A 24,062-nucleotide genomic window follows, 5' to 3' on the forward strand; every position below is an offset into this window, starting at 1 on the left:
TCAACCAAGAAATCACAGAGGAAATGGAAAAAAAAATGGAAAAAAATTAAAATGAAATCACAACAGTGTGAAATATTTGGGATGCAGCAAAAGCTGTTTTAAGAGGAAAGGTTAATAACAATACAGGCCTACCTCAAGAAGCAGGAAGAATCTCACATAAACAGCCTAACCTTATGCCTAAAGAAGCTGGAAAAAGAAGAATAAATGAAATCCCAAACCCATAGAATGAAATAAATAATAAATACTAGAGCAGAAATAAATGAAATATAAACTAAAAACAACAATGATGACATTAGAACAGATCGGTAAAAGCAGGAGCTGGTTCTTTGAAAAGATCAACAAAATTGATAATCATTAGCCAGACTTATCAAAAGGAGAGAGAGGATGCCTTGGTGGCTCAGTTAGTTGAACATCCAACTCTTGATCTGAACTCAGGTCTTGACCTCAGAGTCCTGAGTTCAGGCCCCACATTGGACTCCATGCTGGGTGTGGAGCCTACTTTAAAAACTAAAACAAAAATGAAAAGACAAAAAAAAAAAAAAAAAAAGAGAGAGAGAGAGAGAGAAAGAGAGAAATGAAAGAGAAGTAATGAATAACACCATAGAAATACAAAGGATTCTAAGAGAATATTTTGAAAACTTATATGTGAACAAACTGGACAACCTGAAAGAAATGGATAAATTCCTGGAAACATAAAAACTACCAGGAAGAAATAGAAACCAAACTTTCAGGAAGAAATAGAAAATTGGAACAGATCAATTATCAGCAATGAAATTGAATCAGTAATAAAAAAAAAAAAAAACCTTCCAACAAACTAAAGTCCGGGACCAGATGGCTTCACAGGTGAATTCTACTGAACATTTAAAGAAGCATTAATACCTTTTCTTCTCAAACTATTCCAAAAAATGGAAAAGGAAGGAAAACTTCCAAATTCATTCTGTGAAGCCTACATTAGCCAATACTAAAACCAGACAAAAACACAACAAGAAAAGAGAACTACAGACCAATATCTCTGATGAACATAGATGCAAAAATCCTCAACAAAATACTAGCAAGCTGAATTCAACAATACATTAAAAAAGTCATTCACCGTGATCACATGGAATTTATTCCCAGGATATAGATGTGATTCAGTATTCACATCAGTATGATTCATCATATCAACAAGAAAAGATAAAAGCCATATGATCATTTCAGTAGATGCAGACAAAGCATTTGACAAAGTACAACATTCATTCATGATAATAAAAAAAAACACCCTCAATAACATAGGTTTAGAGGGAACATATCTCACCACAATAAAGGCCATAAATGAAAAACCCACAGCTAACAGAATAATCAGTGATGAAAAACTGAAAGCTTTCTCCTAAGATAAGGAGTAAGATAAGGATATCCACTCTTACCCATTTATTTAACATAATATTGGAAGTTCTAGCCACATCAGTCAGACAAGAGGATGGAATAAAAAGCATCCAAAATGGTAAGGAAGAAGTAAAACTTTCACATTTGCAGATGACATGATACTATACACAGGAAAACAAAACAAAACAAAACAAAACAAAAACCTCCAAAAAACTACTAGAAGTGATAAGTGAATTCAGTAAGGTCACAGGATATAAAATCATTGTATAGGAATCTGTTGCATTTCTATACATAATAATGAAGAAATAGAAGGAGAAATTATGAAAACAATCCCATTTACAGTTGTACCAAAAATAATAAAGTATCCAGGAATAAATTAATTACAGAGGTAAAAAAACCTGTACTCTGAAAACTATAAAACACTGATGAAAGAAACCAAAGACACAGATGGAAAGACATTTCATGCTTATGGACTGGAAGAATAAATATTGTTAAAATATCCACACTACCCAAAGCAACCTACGGATTTAATGCAGTCCTTATCAAAATATCCACAGCATTTTTTACAAGACCAGAACAAGCAATTCTAAGATTTGTATGGAATCACAAAAGACCCCAAATGGCCAAACCAATCTTGAAAAAGAAAAATTAAGCTGGAGGTGTCACAATTCCAAATCTGAAGTTATACTACAAAGCTGTAGTGATCAAGATAGTATGGGACTGGCACAAAAATAGACATATAATCAGGGAAATAAAATAGAAAATCCAGAAATGAACCCACAACTATATGGTCAGTTAATCTTTCACAAAGCAGGAAAGAATGTCTAATGGGAAAAAATGTCTTCAATAAATGGTACTGGGGAAACTGGACAGCAACATGCAAAAGAATAAAACTAGACACACAAAAATAAATTCAAAATGGATTAAAGACCTAAATGCGAGACTTTCAACTATAAAAGTCCTAGACAAGAACACAAGCTTCTTCGACATTGGCTATAGCAGCTTCTTTTTTAATGTCCCTTGAGAGAAGGGAAGTAAAAGCAAAAATAAATTGTTGGGACTACATCAAAATAAAAGCTTCTACATAGTGAAGGAAACAATCAGCAAAACTAAAAGACAGCCTGCAAAATGGGAAAAGATATTTACAAATGACATATCTGATAAAGGGTTAGTATCCAAAATATATAAAGAATGTATAAAACTCAACACCTCAAAAATAACCCAATTAAAAAATGAGCAGAAGACATGAACTGCGATTTCTCCAAAGAAAAAATATATATGGCTAATAGACATACAAGAAGATGCTCAATGTCACTCATCATCAGAGGAATGTAGATAAAAACTACAATAAGATATCACCTCACATCTGTCAGAATGGCTAAAATCCATACAAGTGTTGGCAAAGATATGGAGATAAAGGAACCCCCTCACTGTTGGTGGGAAGGCAAAAGGTTCAGTCACTATGGAAGAAGGTATGGGAGGGGTCCTCAAAAAGTTAAAAAGAGAACTACCCTATAATCCAGCATTCACAGTACTAGTACAGAGGAATACATTCACCACTACATTTATTGCAGCATTATTTACCATGGCCAAATTATGGAAGCATTCCTAGTATCCATCGATAGATGAATGGATAAAGAAGATGTGGTCTATATGTATAATAGAATATTATTCAGCTGTAAAAGATTGAATTTTGCCATTTTCAGCAACATGAATGGAGCTAGAGGGTATAATGCTAAGTGAAATAAGTCAGTTAGGGAAAGATAAATACCATATGATTGCAGTCATATTTTGAATTTAAGAAATAATAAAAACAGAAGGGAAGAGAGAAAGAGAGAGAAAGACAAATCAAGAAACAGACTTTTAATTATAGAGAACAAACTGATAGTTCCCAGAAGGGAGATTGGTGGGGGAATGGGTGAAATTGGTGATGGGAATTAAAGAACACTTTTCATGATTAGCACTGAGTAATGTATAGAATTGTTGAATCATTATATTATACACATGAAATAATATAACACTGTATGTTAACCATACTGGAATTAAAATCTTAGTAAAATTAAAAAAAGAAATAAAGTGGTCCCCAAGAACAGTGCTGAAGTGCTGCCTAGTGTTTCTTTGTGCAAGGAGATTGTTCTATCTTGTGGAGAAAGTGTGTGCTCGATAGGCTTCATTCAGGCAAGAGTTACAATGCTGATAGTCATGAGTTCAAAGTTAATGAATCAACAGTATTGTACATCCAGAAAAAGGAGGAGGAAATTCATTGAATTGTATGTGAGACTGTTCCAGAAACTGTTAAAGTAACATCTGAGGCCATGGAAAAGCTGGAAAAGTAGCTCAACTTGTGGATTCATGAAGTAATGACAAATAAGCAGAGCATAGGGGACAACATTATTGTGGGGCTGAAAGCCAAAGGAATTCATGAGCAGGTTATCCAGGGTCAGGAAAATGTTAAACTCTTCTTTGTTAGTATTGTGTTGTAAAGAAAGATTATGTGTGATTAATTGCTTATAAGAAAAATGTGTTAAATAAGATGTCTTATACAGAAACACATAAAATAAGGTTACTTATTGATTGAAAATGGTTATGACCAGAGGCTTGTAGGAACCTAACCCGGTATTTCCCTTAGGAGCAGTGGCTCAGTGTTTGCTAATTCAGTGTTCATGGCAACCTTATAGAACATAACTACCGCAAATTGCAAGGATATATTTTCAAATGGCCATGCCTCTATCATTAGTAAGAAGAGTGATTTTTCTCCACCCCCAGCTAAAAATGTTGTTTCAAACTTTTGCTATCTGATAACCTGATAGTTGGATAATGATATTTTGCGGTTTTAACTTGCATTTCTCTTAGTATGAGAAATGCAGAACATCTTTCATGTTTTAGAGCTAGTCATACTCCTTTTAGTTTTCTCTTTTTGTCTTTTTATTTTTACTGATTTGTGACAAATCTTCAGATATGAAGAAAATTAGCCCTTCTTCTATGCTACAAATTGCAGATATTATCCCTAGTTTGTCGTTTATCTCTTGACCTTTTTTTTCCCATATGGCAAAAGAAAATACCATGAACATTTTTAATACAGTCAAATGTATTGATCTTGTCTTTAGTAGACTCTGAGTTTTGTTATGGTTTTAAGGGTTAGTATCCAAAATCTCTAAAGAGCTTATCAAATTCAACACCCAAAGAGCAAATAACCCAGAAAAGAAATGTGCAGAAGACATGAATAGACACTTTTCCAAAGAAGATATCCAGTTGGCTAACAGAGACATAAAAAGATGCTCAATATCACTCATCATGGAAATACAAATCAAAACCACAATAAGATACAACCTCACACCTGTCAGAATGGCAAAAATTAGCAACATATAAACAAATGTTGACAAGAATGTGGAGAAAGAGGAACTCCCTTGCATTGTTGATGGGAACGCAAACTGGTGCAGCCACTCTGGAGAACACTATGGAGGTTCCTCAAAAAATAGAAAGTAGAACTATCGTACAGTCTAGCAGTTGTACTGCTAGGTATTTACCCAAAGAATAGAAAAATACAGATTCAAAGGGATACATGCACCCTGATGTTTATAGCAGCATTATCAACAATAGCCTAGCCATGAAGAGAGTCCGAATGTCCATTGACAGATGAATAGATAAAGAAGAGGTGGTAAAGAATGAAATCTTGTCATTTGCAATGACGTGGATGGAACTAGAGTGTATTATGCCAAGTGAAATAAGTCATTCAGAGAAAGACAAATACCATATGATTCTACTCATATGTGATATTTAAGAAACAAAACAGATGAACATATGGGAAGGAGGGGGGAAATAGGAGAGAGGGAAACCAACCATAGGGGAAACAGGGTTGATGAAGGGATGTGGGTGGGTGATGGGCTACATGGGTGATGAGTATTAAAGAGGGCACTTGTTGTGATGAGCACTGGGTGTTGTACACAAGTGATGAATCACTGAATTCTACTCCAGAAACCAATATTGCACTGTATGTTAACTAATTTTAAATAAAAATAAAAATTAAAAAAATCTAAAAATATAAAATCTCTTCTTAAATGATATCTAATAGTTTTGTTGTATATGATGTTTTGTTGGTCCTTTGGTGTTTTTAATGAATTTAATCCTCTCAGTGAAACTAATTATGAATCTTTCTAAGCTGTGTAAATTTTAAAGCAATAGAACAATGAAAGGTCACCAGGTTTTGGAATCCAAAAGTCCTGTTTGAATTGTAGTTTGTGCACTTACTAAAATGATCTAAGCTATGTTACTTACCTGCTCTTAGCCTCAGATTCCCCATTCAGGTTTTACTGTGTTCTATTACAAAAGACAGTGCCTGGCTTATGATGGATTCTCAATGTTAGTTCGTCTCTCTCCTGTTTCTCTAAAGCCCTTGACCAAGAAATATTTTGTTAAATTAACTTGAGTTAAGACATACACTTCAATAAACAGGATTCCTTTTCAGAAGCATTCTATCATATAAATTGCAAATTATTTCTGTTGAATTTCTCAGGTAGCCTGAACTTCTAACTCATACATAAGTATTTGAATTGTAGGTATTAAAAATAATGTGTCAGTACAAAGCACATTGCAAATATACATTTTTTTGGCAATAACTGTGAAAAGAATAAATGAAGATTGAATTTCTAGACACTGAGTTACTTTCTTTAAAAACTCCTAAGCTATGTCTAGAAACTTCACTGGAAACCCTTCAATATAAAAACAATTATTTAATGAAGTCAGTCACTGTACCCAATTTATCCTGTTTCATAATTCTAAATTTTTTTATATATTACATTTCCTTAAAGTAGGCCACGTTTTTAGAGGGAGTAATGCATTTAAAATAAGTGCATTGTGTCTTAAAAAATAAAGTGTAATATTTTTATCCTTTACTTTCATAATTAGATCAACTCTATTTCCATGTGTTTTTCTTTCCATGGCTAATTCCTGAGCCACCTTAACATTTGGGGCATAAGGAGAAGTCACAATTTTAGAAATCCCTTAACTTTATATTTAAATACAATTGCTTTGTCACTACTCTAAGGAAATTCAGTAAGACTTGAATGCCTTTGCTCTATTAGGCAATTTAGAATATCCCAGACCTTGCTCTGGACTTCAGGATTTTTGAAGTTCAAAGCACATGTGTGAGGAAGAAAAAACATCTGTTGAAGAGAACTTGCTTCATTGCGTGACACTGTTTTCCTGCACTCTTCAGTGGAGCGTCTGTTGAGCAGGTTGGCAGGTTTGATAATTAATTAATGATGAGGGAATGAGCCATGTATCTGAGGAACTCACTTTTGCCCCTTACTGCTTCTTTCTTCCCCACATGTCTGGCAAAGCCTTTAGAGTCTAGGATCACTGATCCCACAGTTGTGTCTCAACTCAAACACTTGTCTTCAGGCTTAATTAGCTCAGAGATATAAACAGATGGATAGCCTGGAACCCAGAAGGTTTAATGTTGAGCAATGCAATTTTATTATCAGGGAGTTATGAAATTTTTGTTGAAGTATGTCAAAACTTAAAAAATGCCTTTTTAAAAACACCATAGAATTTTTTGTTTTGTTTTTTTATTTTATTAAAATATAATGAATTATTTGTTTCACGGGTACAGGTCTGTGATTCATCAGTCTTACACAATTCACAGCACTCACTGTAGCATAGGCCCTCCCCAGTGTCCATCACCCAGCCACTCCATCCCCCCCAACCCCACTCCACCTCATCAACCCTCAGTTTGTTTCCTGAGATTAAGAGTCTCTTATGGTCTGTCTCCCTCTCTGGTTTAGGAAAAAAACCATAGATTTTTTAAAGTATTTACTTGAAGGTGACAGGGTTTTGTGTGTGTCTCTGTATGTGGATTTTTCTTTTTGTAACTTTTTATTTAGATATAATTTCAAACTTACAGAAAAGTTACAAGAACAGTACAAGGAACATCTACTGTTCCTTTACCCAGATTCACACATTCTTTTCTTATTCCCCCATTTGTTTTTCCATCTTCACTCCTTCCTTCTCCTGTCTTCCTCCTACACCCACACCCACCCACCCACCTATCCACCCACACTCATACACTGAAACATGTGCATGCTTTTTCTGAACTATTTGAAGTCAAGATGGATGTTTGCTATCTTTCCTCCTAATAATTCAGTGTATATTTCTTATGGACAGGCCATTCCTCTAAATACACAGTGCAGTTATCAAAATCATAAAATTTAATATTGATGCAGCATTAATTTCTAATCCATAGTCCCTTCTTAAATTTCATCAGTTGTCTCTATAATGTTCCTATGACACCACACCCAGATCAATGTAGGATAACAAATTGCATTTAGTTGTCATATCTCCTTTAAATGGAAACAGTTTCTCAACTTCCTGTGTATGTTTTGACTTTGACATTTTTGAAGAGTTCAAACCAGTTATTTAGTAGCTTTCCTGTGTGAGATTTGTGTGGTGTTTCCTCATGCAGTCTGGGTTCTGCAGTTTTGGCAGAAGTACAACAGAAGTGGTGTGTCCCACAGTATCTTATCAGGAGGCACATGGTGTTGATTTTCCCTTAATAGGTGAGGTGAGTTTCCATCATTTGATTAAGGTAGCTTCATTGGTTTCTCCACAGTGAACTTATACTTCTCCTTGTTACACTTAGTAAGAACTTTATGGAGATACTTTGAGACTATGTAGATAGCTTTCTCCTCTTCAAGTTGTTACCCACTAGTTTTAGTAGTCATGATGATTTTCTAACTCTGTTATTTCTTCTGTTTATTAGTTGGCATTCTGACAAAAGGAAGAGCTTTCTCTTCTCCCTCATTTATTTATTCATTTATTTATTTGCATTAGTATAGTCTCAATGCTTCTTATTTTATTTGGTGGTAAAAATGCATTACTATCATTATTTATTTTGACACTTAGTTTGACTCTAATTTGGCTAGTGGGAACTCCTTCAGGCTGATGTCTGGGTCATTTTGATAAGTTGTCATCATTCTTTGAGCAGTTCCTTACTTTCTGGCACAATAAGATGTTCCAGATTCATTTTATAATTTCTCTGCCCCAGCCCTGGAATGAATATTCTCCAAGGAATCCTGGTTCCTTTTTATGGAGAATGGTAGCTAGAAACCAAGACTGTGTGTGTGTGTGTGTGTGTGTGTGTGTGTGTGTGTGTGTGTGTTAAAGGAAACTACAGAAACTATGTTATGGAATATTACATGTGCTAAATCATTGTGTACTGTATGTATGAGTATGTAGTGCATGTGTTAATTTTAGGCTACAAGTTTCAAACAGAAGAGCATTTATTTTACATGTAATAATCATAAGTTTTGACAAGAAAGAAATACATTTTTCATTTCACAGTAAATGGCATTACACAGTTTTGAGTACTAAATCATCTTGACATTTATGAAGGACCAAATGGAAAGTAGGGAACTGAGTGTGTTAAAATATAAAGCTATCTTTAACTGTTCTATTAAAAAGCAAAGATTTATTTTCCATCTGTGATCTGAATGTGCCTATTTGTGTTCTCTTCCACGGCAGTGGAATTTTTGTGGAGCCACACGACAGAGAGCATGTGTGTTGGATATATGTCAGCCCAAGATGGGAAAGCCAAGGTAAGCGGGAAAACTGGTGCATAACCTGAAAACCTTGCAGCTGTTGCATGAACCTCTAACCAGTTAAGTTGATAAAAATGTATTTTTTTTTCAGCCTCTGTTAGGCAGTAGCTCTGTGATCTTTATGAGAATCTGATTAAGTACAGTTAATGATCCCAAAGAAAAAACAGCAGATCTTTTTAGCTTTTGATGACAGAGCAGGAGAGATTAGGAAATACTACCCCCCAACCCCTTTATTTTCATCTTGTTCTTCCTCATCAACTGTAAATAACTAGAAAAGAGGAAACTGGGGATTGGGAAGAGAAAATGGGAATAGAGCTGATGTGCTGACAGAGCTGAGTGATTTTGCAGGGAGTGTTGGAATAGATCAAGGAAACAGGTAAAGAAAGCTGAGTGCCTAGATAGCACTCTGCATGTGCCAGGGTGGAGGTGGCCGAGGTGCTTGCACATGACTTGTCTAGTGTTCTGGTGTGTCCTGGCATGCCATGGCTCAGTGTCCTTGTGAGCAGAGTCAAAGGTCTGCGCCCTGTGTGACACGTGCCTGTGGCATGCATCCCTCAGTGAGTCACAACAGTCACACAGACCTACACAGCTACTCATGCATTGCTTGGTTTCCCTGCATCCATGATGGGTGAGTCTATATAAGAAATATAATTTATGGATTTTAGTATTTATACTGGCCTGATGTTCTTCTTCATAAAATTTTTAGAAACACATATGGCATATGATATTTACTTGGTATTAAAATAGCTTAATTGCAAAGCTATGAAGTAGGCAGCCTCTTTTTTTTAAAGGTCATAATTTATGTTACACATTTGGAGATATAAGTAAGGAAATTTCTAATATCAATGTCTGATATAGATTGAATCATTAACAAATTAAGGGTACATGTCAGTTTATCACTTATTTATTTGTCATTTAACTAACCCACCCAGTCTGGTCTCTGTATATTATCCAGCAAGCCAGTAGCATCACAAGGCTTTCGTGAGTACAGCATGCAAGAGCATTTCATCAGACAAAGATTGGTTTATAGTCATAACAATATTATTGAGTTCTCCTCCTCTTTGTCTTACCCTCACCTAATACAATATTCGTATTGTATCAGTAGACTTATTTCGTAAGAGAATGCACAGAGATTGCTTTCTTTCATAGTATATACAGAAGGAAATTATAGTTTCTTTTTTTTTAAGATTTTTTAAAAAATTATTTATTTGACAGAGAGAGATAACAAGTAGGCAGAACAACAGGCAGAGAGTGGGGGGAAACAGGCTCCCCGCTGAGCAGAGAACCTGACGCAGGGGCTCGATCCCAGGACTCTGAGATAGTTACCTGAGCCGAAGGCAGAGGCTTAAACCACTGAGCCACCCAGGTGCCCTGGAAATTATAGTTTCTTGCTTTAAAGGTGACTTTTGAGGGATGCTTGGGTGGCTCAGTCCCTTAAGCATCCAACTGTTGGTTTCAGCTCAGATCAGAACTCAGGTTTGTGAGTTCAAGCCCTGTATTGGTCTCTGTGCTAGGCATGGAGCCTGCTTAAGATTCTCCTCTTCTCCCTCTGCTCCTCAGTCCCCCCACCCCACACTTGTTCTCTCTCTCTCTCTCTTAAAAAATTTTTTAAAAATTTAAAAAATGATTTTTGAGTTTAGAGTAACATAGCCTAATAGAATTTGCTGTGATGACTGAAATGTTTATATATATATATATGTATTTTGTTGTCCAGTAGCTACTAGTCACATGTGGCTATTGAGCACCTGAAATATGGCTAGTTTGCATGAGGAACAGAATTTTAAATTAGTTTAAGTTTAATTTAAAATACTTATTTTTTAATTTAGATAGCCCCATGTGGTGAGATGGCTACTGTTGAACTGCACAAGCTTAAAGAATGAGTGGAAAATGGTTACTCAAAAAAGTATTTTCAGAACGTTGTTTTCTTCCCGATGACAAAGCCATTGCCAAATATAAAATAAGCCCGGGAAGCCACAGTAATGGATTGCAGCCATATAAGTTTCTCTCACCCCTTACATATTGGCTCTGAGCTAAAATTGTTTTTTGACAAAAGAACATATATGAGGTGGACTTTAGTGTTGAAGCCAGTCTGATGGGGGTACCATCAAGTTATTAAGTCCCTTGTGCGGAAATGTTCTAGTTACCCTGCTGGTGGCCTTTGGAAGACACCTTAATTATTTAACATGAAATATGGGTACTAAAGAGAGTGGAGAGTCCTGCATTGAACCCAAAGATGTTTGGCCTCTAGTTGCATTGCTTGACATCTGGTGGACGTGGTTTTCATATTGCTGGTAAATTCTCCAGCTGGTAGTCTTGATTGGGCCAACAGATACAGCTGCTCCTCTTGCCTCACTTGTAAATTATGTTTTTGACCTCCTTGCAGAGAGTTAATCCCTCTCCTTTTCTTCCTCCTTTGAGCCTGTGGCTACAAATGCTTTCCAGAAAGGGAGAAAAAAAAAAAAAAAAAAACCCAAACACTAATGCTTCAGCTGCTGAATTCTATTGATCAAAAAAACCCATCTCTTCTGTCATAAAGGCTGGAATTTTATTGTATTGCAAGTAAGACAATGTTATAAATGAGAAGTTGGGTTCAAAAGAGAAAGGAGCTATAGCAAAGTTTGTATTCCTTTTAAAAGAATAAGCTTTTGGTCTACACTTATGGTTTCCTGATTTCTATGAAAAAATTGCTGAATTAATGGCATGCCTATTCGGGTTTGTGAAACATGTTCTCATATAATGTTGAGATCCATGGTAGCAAAGGAGAAGAAGGCATCCTTAAAAACTAAAACTAAAACAAAACAAAACCCACAACCAACAACAAGAAGACACACGCATTTTTTTTTTAATTTAAAAACTATTTCTAAAAAGCTTTTTTTTCCTTTCTTTCCTTTTTTTTTTTTTTTTTTTTTTTTTTTAATTTGGTTTTTTTGTTACCAAACTCAGAACCTACCTAAAGCCACCTGGTCATTCGAACATTTTATATAACCTAGCTACCTTCAGTTCAAGTTAAGGCCTTGAATTAAAGCTCACCTCAAAATCACAGTGCTTTAAAAAGGCTGGATAATATATATTATAGTAACCAGAGTCCATATAAAATTTGAATAAATGGAGGTAGATTCTTTTAAAAATTTCTTTCTTTTCTTTTCTTTTTTTTTCTAGAACATCCTTGTATTTATATTATTTAATTTAATTTCTAAACCTGTAGCTTAAGTTAAAGAGTTTTTTTTTTTTTAAATCAAAATTAAGGCATTGATAGCAGTTGGATTTAAAAATCAGATTGCCTATATCCTACCCAGATAGTAGTTAATGAACAGTTTTTAATAAACACCCAGTGTGCATAGACTACTGTGATAAAAACAGATGTTAAAACCGGCATGGAACTTATTGAAGTGTGTAGTAAGTGAAACCTAGGTTTCTTTTACTATGTGGAGGTCACTTTTTATAACAATAGTGAAAATACTGTTATAAAAATTCGTTTATGAGGAAGAGCAGGTCTTAAAATGTCTCCCCACAGATTTCTTATTAGTTGCAGAGAAAAATAATAAATATATAATGGGAAAACCAGGCAACAACTTGACCTTGTGATCAAAATTAATGTGACCGATGATGGGCAGATGGACATCATGTGCCTATGAATGTGATAATATGAGAAAGACACAACATCACTTTTGTACTATTCCATCTGGAAGTGCATAACCTGAATCTAATCACAAGGAAACATCAGACAAATCTAAAATGAGGAACATTCTATGAAGAAAGAAAAAAGGGAGTATATTCTTCAAAAATGTCAGTGTCATAAAAGGCAAAGGCTCAGGGAAGTGCTCCAGATTAAATAATATGAGAGTCTTGGCAACAAAATGCAATACCTGATTCTATACTGGATCCTATGTGGGAGGGGGAAAATGCTATAAATGCATTATTAGGTCAATTTACAAAATTGGAATATAGATAATAAAAAATGTTGGATCATTCTTAAATTGGTTATGACTGTACTGTAGTATATTAAAAATATCCTCACTCTTAAAAAATACACACAAGTACATAGGTATAGAAGGCCATAATATATACAATATCTTCTTGATGCTCCAAAAGAAATATATGGATGGATGGATGGATGGATGGATAGCAAATTAAAAAGTAATGGAGCAAAATGCTGTCAATAGGTGAACTTGGGTAAAGGACGTATAGATGTTCCTTGAACTATTCTGTAATTTTGGAATTATTTTTGTGTAGAAATTTAAAAAAAATTATCATCCTTGGGGTGCCTGACTCAGTGGGTTAAACTTATGCCTTCAGCCAGGTCATGATCTCAGGATCCAGGGATAGAGCCCCAAGTCAGGTTCTCTGCTCAGTAGGGGGCCTGCTTCTAACCCCCCATCCCCCGCCTGCCTCTCTGCCTACTTGTGATCTCTCTCTCTCTCTTTCTGTGTGTGTGTGTGTGTGTGTGTGTGTGTGTGTGTGTATGTGTGTCAAATAAATAAATAGAATCTTTTAAAAAATATACATCACCCTTGGATATTATGGCACATTTGATTAGTTTTGAAATGAATAAATATTGGAATGAGTGCACTGCCAGGCAGTTGGAGCCTGGATTTTCTTCCTCACTCTGTGTACCTGTTAGTGTGATCACTTTGCCTCTTGGGATCTCAGAGGCCTTATCTGTAAAATGAGAATAAGAATATCTTACTATGCCTTAAATCCTTTCTGGGATAAAGTATGATAACAAAGAAACAAAATCTGTCTCTCTAAATACAGATGACTGAATTCTGTTAAGTCCTTGGTATATTATGGATATATTATATATGTAATGGATATTTGTATATATTATGACCCATAATGCCCAGATACTTGCCTCCAGTCTGCAAAATTCTAAATTCTAAACTCTGCATTCTAGATTATATAAGCAGATATAATACTGTTCAACTTTCAGTAGAATTTTTGCAATCCCAATGTAGTGTATCATTTTTTTTATTTTGTTTTTTTTTTTTGAAGATAGTTTCTGAGGCTTTAAAAAATCCCAATAAACATCTGTTTAGAAGGAATAGGACAGATGGGATTTCTGAGAGTTTTTAATTGGCTTAATGTACCTCTCAAATAAAATCATAGGAGGAAGACAAATATAAAATGGAAGGTAAACAAGAAGGAGTTATAAAAGGAATTGGAAAAGAGATTTCCACTCCCAATTAAGAGGAAGAGATTTTTGCTCCTACTTCCAACAATGAGAATGAGCTGAATGAAATCTAAAATTACAAATTTAAAAAAATTCAAAAAGCTGAGTATGCTAGAAAAATCTAAATGAGCTAAGTTCCAGAAAGACTTCTAGGACAGAAAAAAACTCTTGACTGATTTATTTTTGGCAGAACAATGGGAAGAGGAGTAAAAATGATGTAGAAGAATATAAAGAGAAACCAGCCAAACTTTTAATGAACCACTTATAGCCTCATGTGAGCTATATGAGAGATTAAAATCCTAAGAAGCCCCAGCCACGGGGTGAGTCTTGCATCCACTACCATTTCTTCCCTATGAAGCCTTCACCAAATGACCACACCAAGGGCTTGGAGCATGGCAAAGAACTGAGCTTGATTCATCGCAGTGTGTAGGTTTTGCACCAAATACATGACAGTAGCCAAGAAAAGACTGGACGTAGAATGGGAGAACTGAGAGACATCTTCCTGAGGTATTATGGCCTTTATCAAGTGCAAGGCAGTTGCGAGAGACGGCCGGGATAAAGAAAAGAAATGAGAAAAAGCCTGCCTTATTCCTACAAGCTATACAGGACCTCCAGGGGCAAGGCGGCATACTATTGACAGCTAGTACCTGGGCAACAGGGTGAAGAAATATGCCATGGCATGGAAAACTGGGGAAACTTATCAAGATCAAAGAGAACACCTAAGCAACCCAGAAATCTGGTGGCTGGGCTATAAACAAAGAGAAATCTCCCATGATTAGAATATTGGCAACTGGATTATAAAACATAGGGAAGTCTTCAGATTCTCATCAGGGCTCAGATCCCATACCTTGCTTAAGGGAAATTCCTGATCCAGACCTCAGAATATTAGCCTATAGTGAACTAAATCTGAAATTACCACAATGCCCAGAACGAGCTCACATAGAGATTAGACTGACTCAGAGTCCTCAACCTAGAAGGAGGAAGGGAGTTTGCCATTTTCTTAGGATAAATATCCATTTTAAATACAATATACTTTTTTTTTTACAGGCAATATCTGTCATACAATAAAATTATGAGTCCTCTGGGATGCCTGGGTGACAGCAACTCTTGATTTCACTCATGATCCTCAGGGTCCAGGGACTGACTCTTCTTTGGGCTCCCCACTCAGCGGGGTGTCTGCTTCAGGGTTCTGCCTCTCCTTCTGCTTCTCCCCCTACCTCTTTTCTCTCTAAAATAAATCAATAAATATTTATATATATATATATATATACATATATATACATATATATATGTATATATATAAATCAATAAATATTTATATATATATATATATAAATATTTATTGATTTATTTGTATGTATATTTATATGTATATATATATATTTATATTTTATTTATATGTATATATATATATATATATCCTCTGAAGAAGCAGAATAAAACCAGCCAATGGAAGCTTATCCCCAAAGATGACCTAGATGTTGGAATTAGTGGAGAAGGATTATACGATGATTGTGATAACTATAAAAAGAAATAACAAAATGGAAATGGTATAACTGAAAAATATAGTATCAGAAGCAAGTAACTTATTTGTTGGGTTTAACAGGAGATTGGGGTGGAAAATATGGTTAGTGAACTTGAAAACCAGTCTGTATAAGTTGTCCAAACTTAAGCATAAGATGGAAAATGAATTTAAGAAACTGAAGAAGGTGACCTATAAAACTATGACAACAGGGCTAGGATTTGTGCATTTGGAATTATATAGCTGTAAAGTTCTTACATTGTTTAAAAGACAGTATGTTAGTATTTGAATGTAGTTTGAGATAAGGATGCATTTTAATTTCTAGAATAATAAATTTAAACATAATAAAAAATTAGTAGGAGACATATGAGAAAGTATATTACAAAATACTCAACCAAAAAACAGGTCAGAAAATAGGAACAGAAGAACAAAGAACATGTGAGACAAATAGAAAGCAAATGCTGAAAGACTTAAACTCAATTATATCAATAATTACATTAAATGTGAATAAACTAAGCACTCAATTTAAAAGGTAGAGATTTTCATATTGCAGATAATCTTAGAAGACCCAACTATATAGTATTTATAAGGAATGCACATTAAATAGACTCAGACAAAATTGACAGTGAAAGTATGGAAAAAACGTATGTAAAAACACTAAGCATAAGAAAGTGTGGCTATATTAATGTTAGACATAAGAAACATTATAAAATAAAGCAGGACATTACATATTGGTAATATGGCCAATTCATCAAGAAGACATAAAAATTCTAATGGTGTATGTACCTAGTAAAGGAAGCAAAAATTGAGAGAACTACAGGGGACGAACAGACAAATCTACAATATAGTGGGAAATTTTAACATCCCTCTCTCAGTATTAAGTAAAATAAAAATTGGTAAATATATGAACAACTATGATCCAACTTGACCTAAGTGAAATTTATAGATACCACACTCAACAAGTTATTCTTTTCAAGTTCACAAGGAATACTCACCAGAACAAATTGGAAATTATTTCAGATGGGATGATAATGGAAACAATATGTCAGAATTTATAGGATATAATGAAAACATTCAAAGAAAAAATATATCTTTAAATGCTTATGATAGTGGAGAAAATTTAAATAAATGTTAAATTTCTATCTTAAGCTTTAAGGAGGATAAATACAAAAGAAAAATCAAGATAAAAGTAAAAAAAAACAGAAAATTAAAAATAGAAAAAAATCAACAAAGCCATAAATTGGTTCTTTGAAAAAAATTAATAAAATTGACATAACCTTAGAAAAAATGGTCAGGAAAGAGAAAATAATGCAAATCACCAATATCAAGAATGAAAAGGGAATATTAGTACAGAATCATAGATCTTACAGAGAATAAATGGATAATAAGGCGATACAATGAACAACTTTCTTACAATACCTTCAGTAACTTAGGTAAAATTCATAAGTTTCTTTAAAACCCCAACTTAGGAAATCTAACACAGAAAGTTGGAAATAAGCATATACATATTTAAGAAATTGAATTTATAATAAAAATCTCCTCACAAAGAAAAGTTCATGCCCAGATGATTTCAATGGTATGTTATATCAGACATTTAAAGAAGAAATAATACAACCTTTCAACAATTACCTTGGAAAAACAAGGCAGAGGGAATGCTTTCCAACCCATTTTATGATATGAAGGTAACCTTGGTATCAGAATTTGACAAATATGTTATGAGCAAGGAAAACTACCGACCAGTATCCCTCATAAACATAGGTGCAGGAATTCTTAATAAATTAATTATTTTTAAAAAATTATTTGAGAGAGAGAGAGCACACACACAAGAGTAGAGGGAGAGTAGAGGGAGAAAGGATAAACAGACTCTCCACTGAACAGGGAGCCCAATGTGGGACTTGATGACAGGTCCCTGAGATTCTGACTTGAGCCAAAGGCAGACACTTAACTGACTGAGTCATCAGGCACCCCTTTAATAAGTTAATCTTTCAAAAAACAAACAAACGAACAAGAGGTAAAACTTCTGAAAAGAAAGGAACAGACAAAAAAGCATAAATATCTTTGTGATATGATGTAGACTTAGAAAATCCAAGGAGATCAACTGTTAAATTCTCAGAATTATGAATTTAGAAAGAGCAAGTAGAAAATAAAGATACAAAATTAAGTATCTTCTGCTTATAGAAGCAGTAAAAAAAAAAAAAAAAGAAGAAGAAGAAGAAGAAGAAATTAAATCTAGAGTTACTGTACAATCTAACAATTCCACTCCTAGGTATATAGCCAATAGAATTGAAACTATGACCACGTAAAAACTTGTTCACAGATACAATATAGCAGCATTATTCATAATAGCTACAAAGTGGGAGCAAATACCCATCAACTGATGAATGGATAAACAAAATATGACAGAATGTAGATTGGTAGTTGCCAGGGCTAGGGCTAGTGGGGAAGGAGAGTGTGAGAGTGAGTGTTAACAGGTAAAGAGTTTCTTTTTGAGGTCATAAAAGTGTTCTGGAATTGGAGCTACACAACTTGGCCAATGTACTAAACATACTAAACTGAACACTTACTTGAAGGGTGAGTTTATGGTGTGTGAACAGATCTGTTAAAATATCCCAACAAATCTATTAAAAATATAAAACAATGTAATTTACTGTATTAACCAAAATAAATGAGAAAAACCAAATGATCATCTAGATACCATATGCTCATGTCAACTTCCATTCGTGATAAAAATTCTTACAATACCAGAAATCTGATAAATACCTCAATTTGATAAAAGGCCTGTACTAGAAACCTATAGTTAAAAGCATACTAATTGATGGAATGCTGGACACTTTCTTTCTAACACTGAGAACAGACAAAGAGGAGGTCCACTCATACTTCTGTCCAGTATTTTACTGGAATTCCTAACCAATACAATAAAGCAAGTAAAAGACATAAAAGACAAAAGTTGAAAAAGATGGGAAAACTGTAGTTATTCTCAGATGACATGGAATGATTCTAACAAATGATGTGCAAGAGCTGTCCTCTGAAAACTACAAAGCCTTGCTGAGAGAAATAAAAGAAAAGCTATGTAAAGGAAATAAAATGTGTATGTTCACAGATTGAAAGACTCAATAACGTTAAGATAGGCATTCTTTTCAAAGTCATCCATAGATTCAAAGAAGACCTAATAAAAATTTCAGTAGTTTTTAAAATAAGAAATCAACAAGCTGATTTCAGAATTTCTATGGAAATGCAAAGGACCTAAAATTGTAAAAATCGACTTTAAAAAAGGCCAAAGTTAGAAGACTTAACTTGTTTTGAGATTCCCCATAAAGCTACTGTAATAAAGGCAGTGTCCTCTGGTGAAAGAGATAATCTTAAACCCAATAATAGCAGAAGCTTTGAGATCAGTAGGAATACCACCCTCTCTTCTGCTGTTTCACAACACTCTGAAGGAATAAATCACCACATTTGTTGATGTAGCAGGATTCATAAGACACTGCAGGATTTATAAAAACATTGCCTCAGAAATTCAGATGGAAACTTGTATCTCAAGAAGAAATTGAATGTATCCAACATGGAGATCTGGCATAATCACTAGCAATGTGGCTGCTGCTATTGTTATCAAGTAAAAGAATTGTCTTTACAGTAAAGACTTCCAAAATGACAATGAAGTATACATTCAGCAACTTCAATAAAATAGTCTGTAAAAAGAAAAAAAATGAAAGACTTTATTTTAAGATTTTATTTATTTATTTTTTTGACATAGAGAAACACAGTGAGAGAGGGAACACAGCAGGGGGAGTGGGAAAGGGAGAAGTAGGCTTCCTACAGAGCAGGGAAGCCGATGCGGAGCTCAATCCCAGTACCCTGGGATCATGACCTGAGCTAAGGCAGATGCTTAATGACAAGCCACCCAGGTGCCCCTGAAAGACAGAAAATTTAGATGGTACTAGTATCTTCTAGTTTACTTTGGTCAGCCTCTTCAACAAGCTTACCTAATTGTTTATGTACTTTATATTTATTAGGGTATACATTTTAAAATACTAAGTCCATGAATTTACTCATAATCAGCAAGTACTGCCGGTTGAACTGTTAAAAGCACACAATGTCTAGTAACCTATCATAAGTTTTCCATAATTTCACTTTTTTTCACTGTGTATAGAGATGGAAAGAATTTTATGAGGGAGAGTTTTTGGTGTCTGAAGTTGGATGAAGATCAGTGAAATAATTACTTTATTCTTTTTTTTTTTTTAAAGATTTTATTTATTTATTTGACAGAGATCACAAGTAGGCAGAGTCAGGCAGAGAGAGAGAGGAGGAAGCAGGCTCCCTGCTGAGCTGAGAGCCCGATGTGGGACTCGATCCAAGGATCCTGGGATCATGACCTGAGCTGAAGGCAGAGGCTTTAACCCACTGAGCCACCCAGGCGCCCCTACTTTATTATTTCTAATCCTCTAACATTTTTTCATTCATAAGTATAACTTACTATGTAAGTATATCTTCTCTAAAAGATAATAGTATAACTTAAGTAGAACAGGTGACTTGAGGATGTTGAGACTGGAGAGTGAATGAGGAAGATTATTTATAACCTATATTCAGAGAAAATGTCAGAAAGTATAAAATGGAAAATAAATTCAAAGACCCAGATGGCTAGAGCCTAGGAATGAATGTTTGATAAAAAAAAAATATGATTTATTGTTTTGAGAGGTATTAAAAAGCCTTGTTCTTTGGTTTATTTTGCCATTATGTGATTATGTATACAAATGCTGGTGACCATTAACTTTATCTAACAATGTTTGGCAGCCTCATTATATCAACCTTTGTATTTACCTAATTAAAGCAATTTATAAAACTTTAAGGTCTTCTGTGCCAAGAGTTTGTACCATTGTGAAAGTAAATCCTCACAGGCTAAATAAACTTTTTTCTATACCTTTAAAAAAAAAACAAACTAAAAACATTAAGTGAATACAGCCAGACACAAAAGACTACTTTGTAAATTATTCCATTTATATAAGGTATGCTAGATGAAAGAAATCCAAAAGTGGTGGCTTCAAGAAAAGAAGCACCAAGCAATTTGGGATGTTATACAAATATATTTTGTATGAAAATTTTCTCTATTGAGACACCTGGGTGGCTCCATTGGTTAAGTATCTGCCTTTGGCTCAGTTCATAATCCTGGGGTACTGGGATGGAGTCCCCCACTGGGCTTCTTGCTCAGTGGAGAGTCTGCTTCTCCCTATGCCTGCTGCTCCCCCTGCGTATGCACACATGCTCTCTCTTTTCTCTCTGACAAATAAAATCTTGGAAAAAAAAAAAAAAAGAAGATACTATTTTTAAGAAAAGAAAGAAAATTTTCTGTGTGGGTTTGGTTTCAGTTTCATGGTTATATAAATGGTCAAAAGTCATCAAATGCTTTACTTAACATCTCTACATTTTATCATATCTGAATCAAACCTCTATTTTTAAAAGCATAAGGAAAGGTATTAGCAGACCTGTCTTAAAGTAGCTGTGTGGTGAAATGATAAAGAGACTGGGCTGTGGAGTTAGCCAGACTTGGATTTTGATCCTGTAGCCCCTGCTTGTTTATAACCTGGAACAGGTTACAACTCTGACCCTTGGTTTCCTCATATTTTTTAAAGATTTTATTTATTTGTATGTTAGAGAGAGCACAAGCAGGGAGAGCAGCGGGCAGAGGAAGAAGCAGACTCCCCACTGAACAAGGAGCCTGACAGGGCACTCAGTCCCAGGACCCTGGGATCATGATTCCAGCCAAAGGCAGATGCTTAACTGACTGAGCCATCCACGTGTCCCACTTTACTCATATTTAAAGTGAGAATGTTAGTGATGCTGTCTAGCATCCTAAAAATTAATTGAATAATATAGCTGGGGTGCATATATATAATAGAGCTACATGAATGATGATGATCGGGGTAGTGGTAGGAGGAGGTGGTGCTAGTTGATGTTGTAGCAACTTTCTCAGGGCCTTCACACTCCATAGCTCCAAAGCCTTCTTTGCACTGTAATTCTGCTCCCAAAGGCCATTTTACATCATCTATGACAAGAGCAGTACCTCCTAGATTTTCATCCTGTGTCTCTGGTGGAAATGGTGGCCATTATTCTGTTTGACAAAATGTAACTCTGACTCATTGATAGAAGCCAACTGACAAGTGAATTCAGACATCCCAGAGAAACAAGAAAATTGAAATTACAGGAACACATACATGCACATGTACACGTGCGCGTGTGCACCCACACACACACCCTCCAGCCCTGCAGTTCAGGCTATTTTGACACTAATGCCCTTTCAGAAAGCTATCTGACAAGCTTCAGTTTTCTATTTATTCTAAGATTTGCCTGCAGTTTCTCTGTTCATCTAACTTAATAATTTTTCTTTTAAAAGAGGGAAAGATGTTGCTGTTAGCTACTGTTGAATTTCTCTTGTGTGACCCTTGAACATACAGGCAGCCTTTTTAGTTTCTACTGAACACTAGACTGTGAAACATCTAAGGGTATAATGTCCATGAACTCCTTAAAAGAGCCCCACAATGGTACCCAGTGGAATTCAGTCACTGGATTTATTGGACCATATGTTAGATTTATGGAGATCACCTAGATACCATTTGGCCTTAGTCTAAACCAAATTTTATCTGTTTTCGGCACTCTTGTCCCCATCTTGAAGGAGCTTGATAACTGAAGGAACCTGATCCCTGGCAGGAAGCCAACAGCCTCAGGGTGGTAGGTTAGGTACCACCAGTAAGCTGTGTACTAAGAAAACATCCCAGACAGCTAAATTTACCAGACACACTTAAGGAACACAAGGAAAAGTGGCTAATCAGTGATTTTATTTGTACCTTTCAAGCTTAACCAGAATTTCAAATATAGGAAATTGCATTTCTTTTCCATGCTGTTAGGACTGCCAGGAGGATCCTCCTGTTAGGTCTCTTTAGAAAGTCCTTTAAACAAACAGGAGAAGACTGTCTAAAACTGAATGTGTGAAAAACAGACTTCAAGACAGAGGTCTCCTCAGCTCAAATTTATTTCTAAGAGCAATTGGTAATTTTATTTTTGCCTAATAAGCTTATGCCATCAGTTCTTCCAGATGATTCATTGACATTGCTCCAAAGCAATAAAAAGAATAAACAAGAGAGAATTCACCATGTTGGCAAGAGCATAAATCTTCTCAGAGGCATTAACGATATTTATCCACATAAATCTCATTTTAATCATGGTGTAGAGTTAGAGCTTTGCAAAGATAAATATGTCTATCACCTGGACATAACAACACTGGATGTTAGTTGAGGTGAAGTGAATAAAGCCTTTTTGTTGTTGTTGTTTCTATTGTTGTTGTTATAGCAACATGAAAAAGAATGAAACATTACTTTCTCTGCATCTACATACTTACCTAGTCATCAATCTACATACTGCACATCAGGCATGAGTGTTATCTTGTTACCTTTTAGTACCACATTTTAGGTAAATTTGTACCTTCCCAAGGCAGACTGTTTGCCCACAGTCAGGTAACCATGGCCTGTAACTGAGACAAGTGTCCTTGAGAATGATTACCCTCATTACCCACAGTGAGTGAGTAATGGTTATAGAATGCTGTTTTCTTTCTTTTCGTTGTAAAGTGCAGGACAAATGATGAAAGGAAACTTTTCTTGTTTTTTGAAAATTTTTATATTTTTACTTGCAGTATAGTTGATGTGTGATATTAAATTAGTTTTAAGTTTACAATACAGTGACTCAACAATTATGTATAGTATTATTGACTATACTCTCCATACTGTACTTTTCATCCCCATGACATTTATTTTGTAAGTGGAAATTTGTACCTCTTAATTCTCTTTACCCATTTCCCCTCCCCCCAACCCCTTCCTTTTTGGCAACCACCGGCTTATATATTTGAAGATTTATCTATTTGAGAGAGTGATAGTGAGAGAGACTCTGAAGCAGACTCCATGCTGAGCACAGAGCCTGACATGGGGCTGTCCCATGACTACAAGATCATGACTTGAGCTGAAACCAAGAGTCAGACGCTTAACTGACTGAGCCATCCAGGCGCCCTGAGTTCTTTATATATTTTGGATATTAACTCATTATTGTATATATCATTTGCAAATATTCTCTCCTATTCACTAGGTTGCCTTTTTGTCTTGTTGATGGTTTCCTTCACTGTGCTAAAAGGTTTTTAGTTTGATGTCAGGTCTCAATTGTTTATTTTGATTTTGTTTCCCTTGCTTGAGGAGACACATCAGACAAATATTGCTAAGCTTGATGTTCAAGAGACTACTGCCTATGTTTTCTTTTAGGAGTTTTGTGGTTTCAGGCCTTACTCCACTTTGAGTTTGTTTTTAGTATGGTGTAAGAAAGTGGTCCATATTCACTCTTTTGCATGCAACTGTTTAGTTTTCCTAGCACCATTTATTGA

The 24,062-nt window shown here is 35.1% G+C and overlaps 1 protein-coding gene across 5 annotated transcripts in view; it reads left to right on the forward strand.

The window, feature by feature from the left end:
* The window catches only part of TASP1 (taspase 1), a 275,223-nt gene that overhangs the window by 226,905 nt on the left and 24,256 nt on the right, over positions 1–24,062 (forward strand). For all 5 annotated transcript variants that reach the window (XR_014314979.1, XR_014314980.1, XR_014314981.1 and 2 more), the window contains one exon: positions 8,881–8,954. Coding sequence is in view for 2 of the 5 variants with exons in the window: in XM_082743712.1 (XP_082599838.1) it covers positions 8,881–8,954 (74 nt within the window). In the remaining 3 variants the exon portion in view is untranslated. The remainder of the gene's footprint in view (positions 1–8,880; positions 8,955–24,062) is intronic.

This window comes from Mustela nivalis (genome assembly GCF_964662115.1).
Source record: "Mustela nivalis genome assembly, chromosome: 8".
NCBI lineage: Eukaryota > Metazoa > Chordata > Mammalia > Carnivora > Mustelidae > Mustela > Mustela nivalis.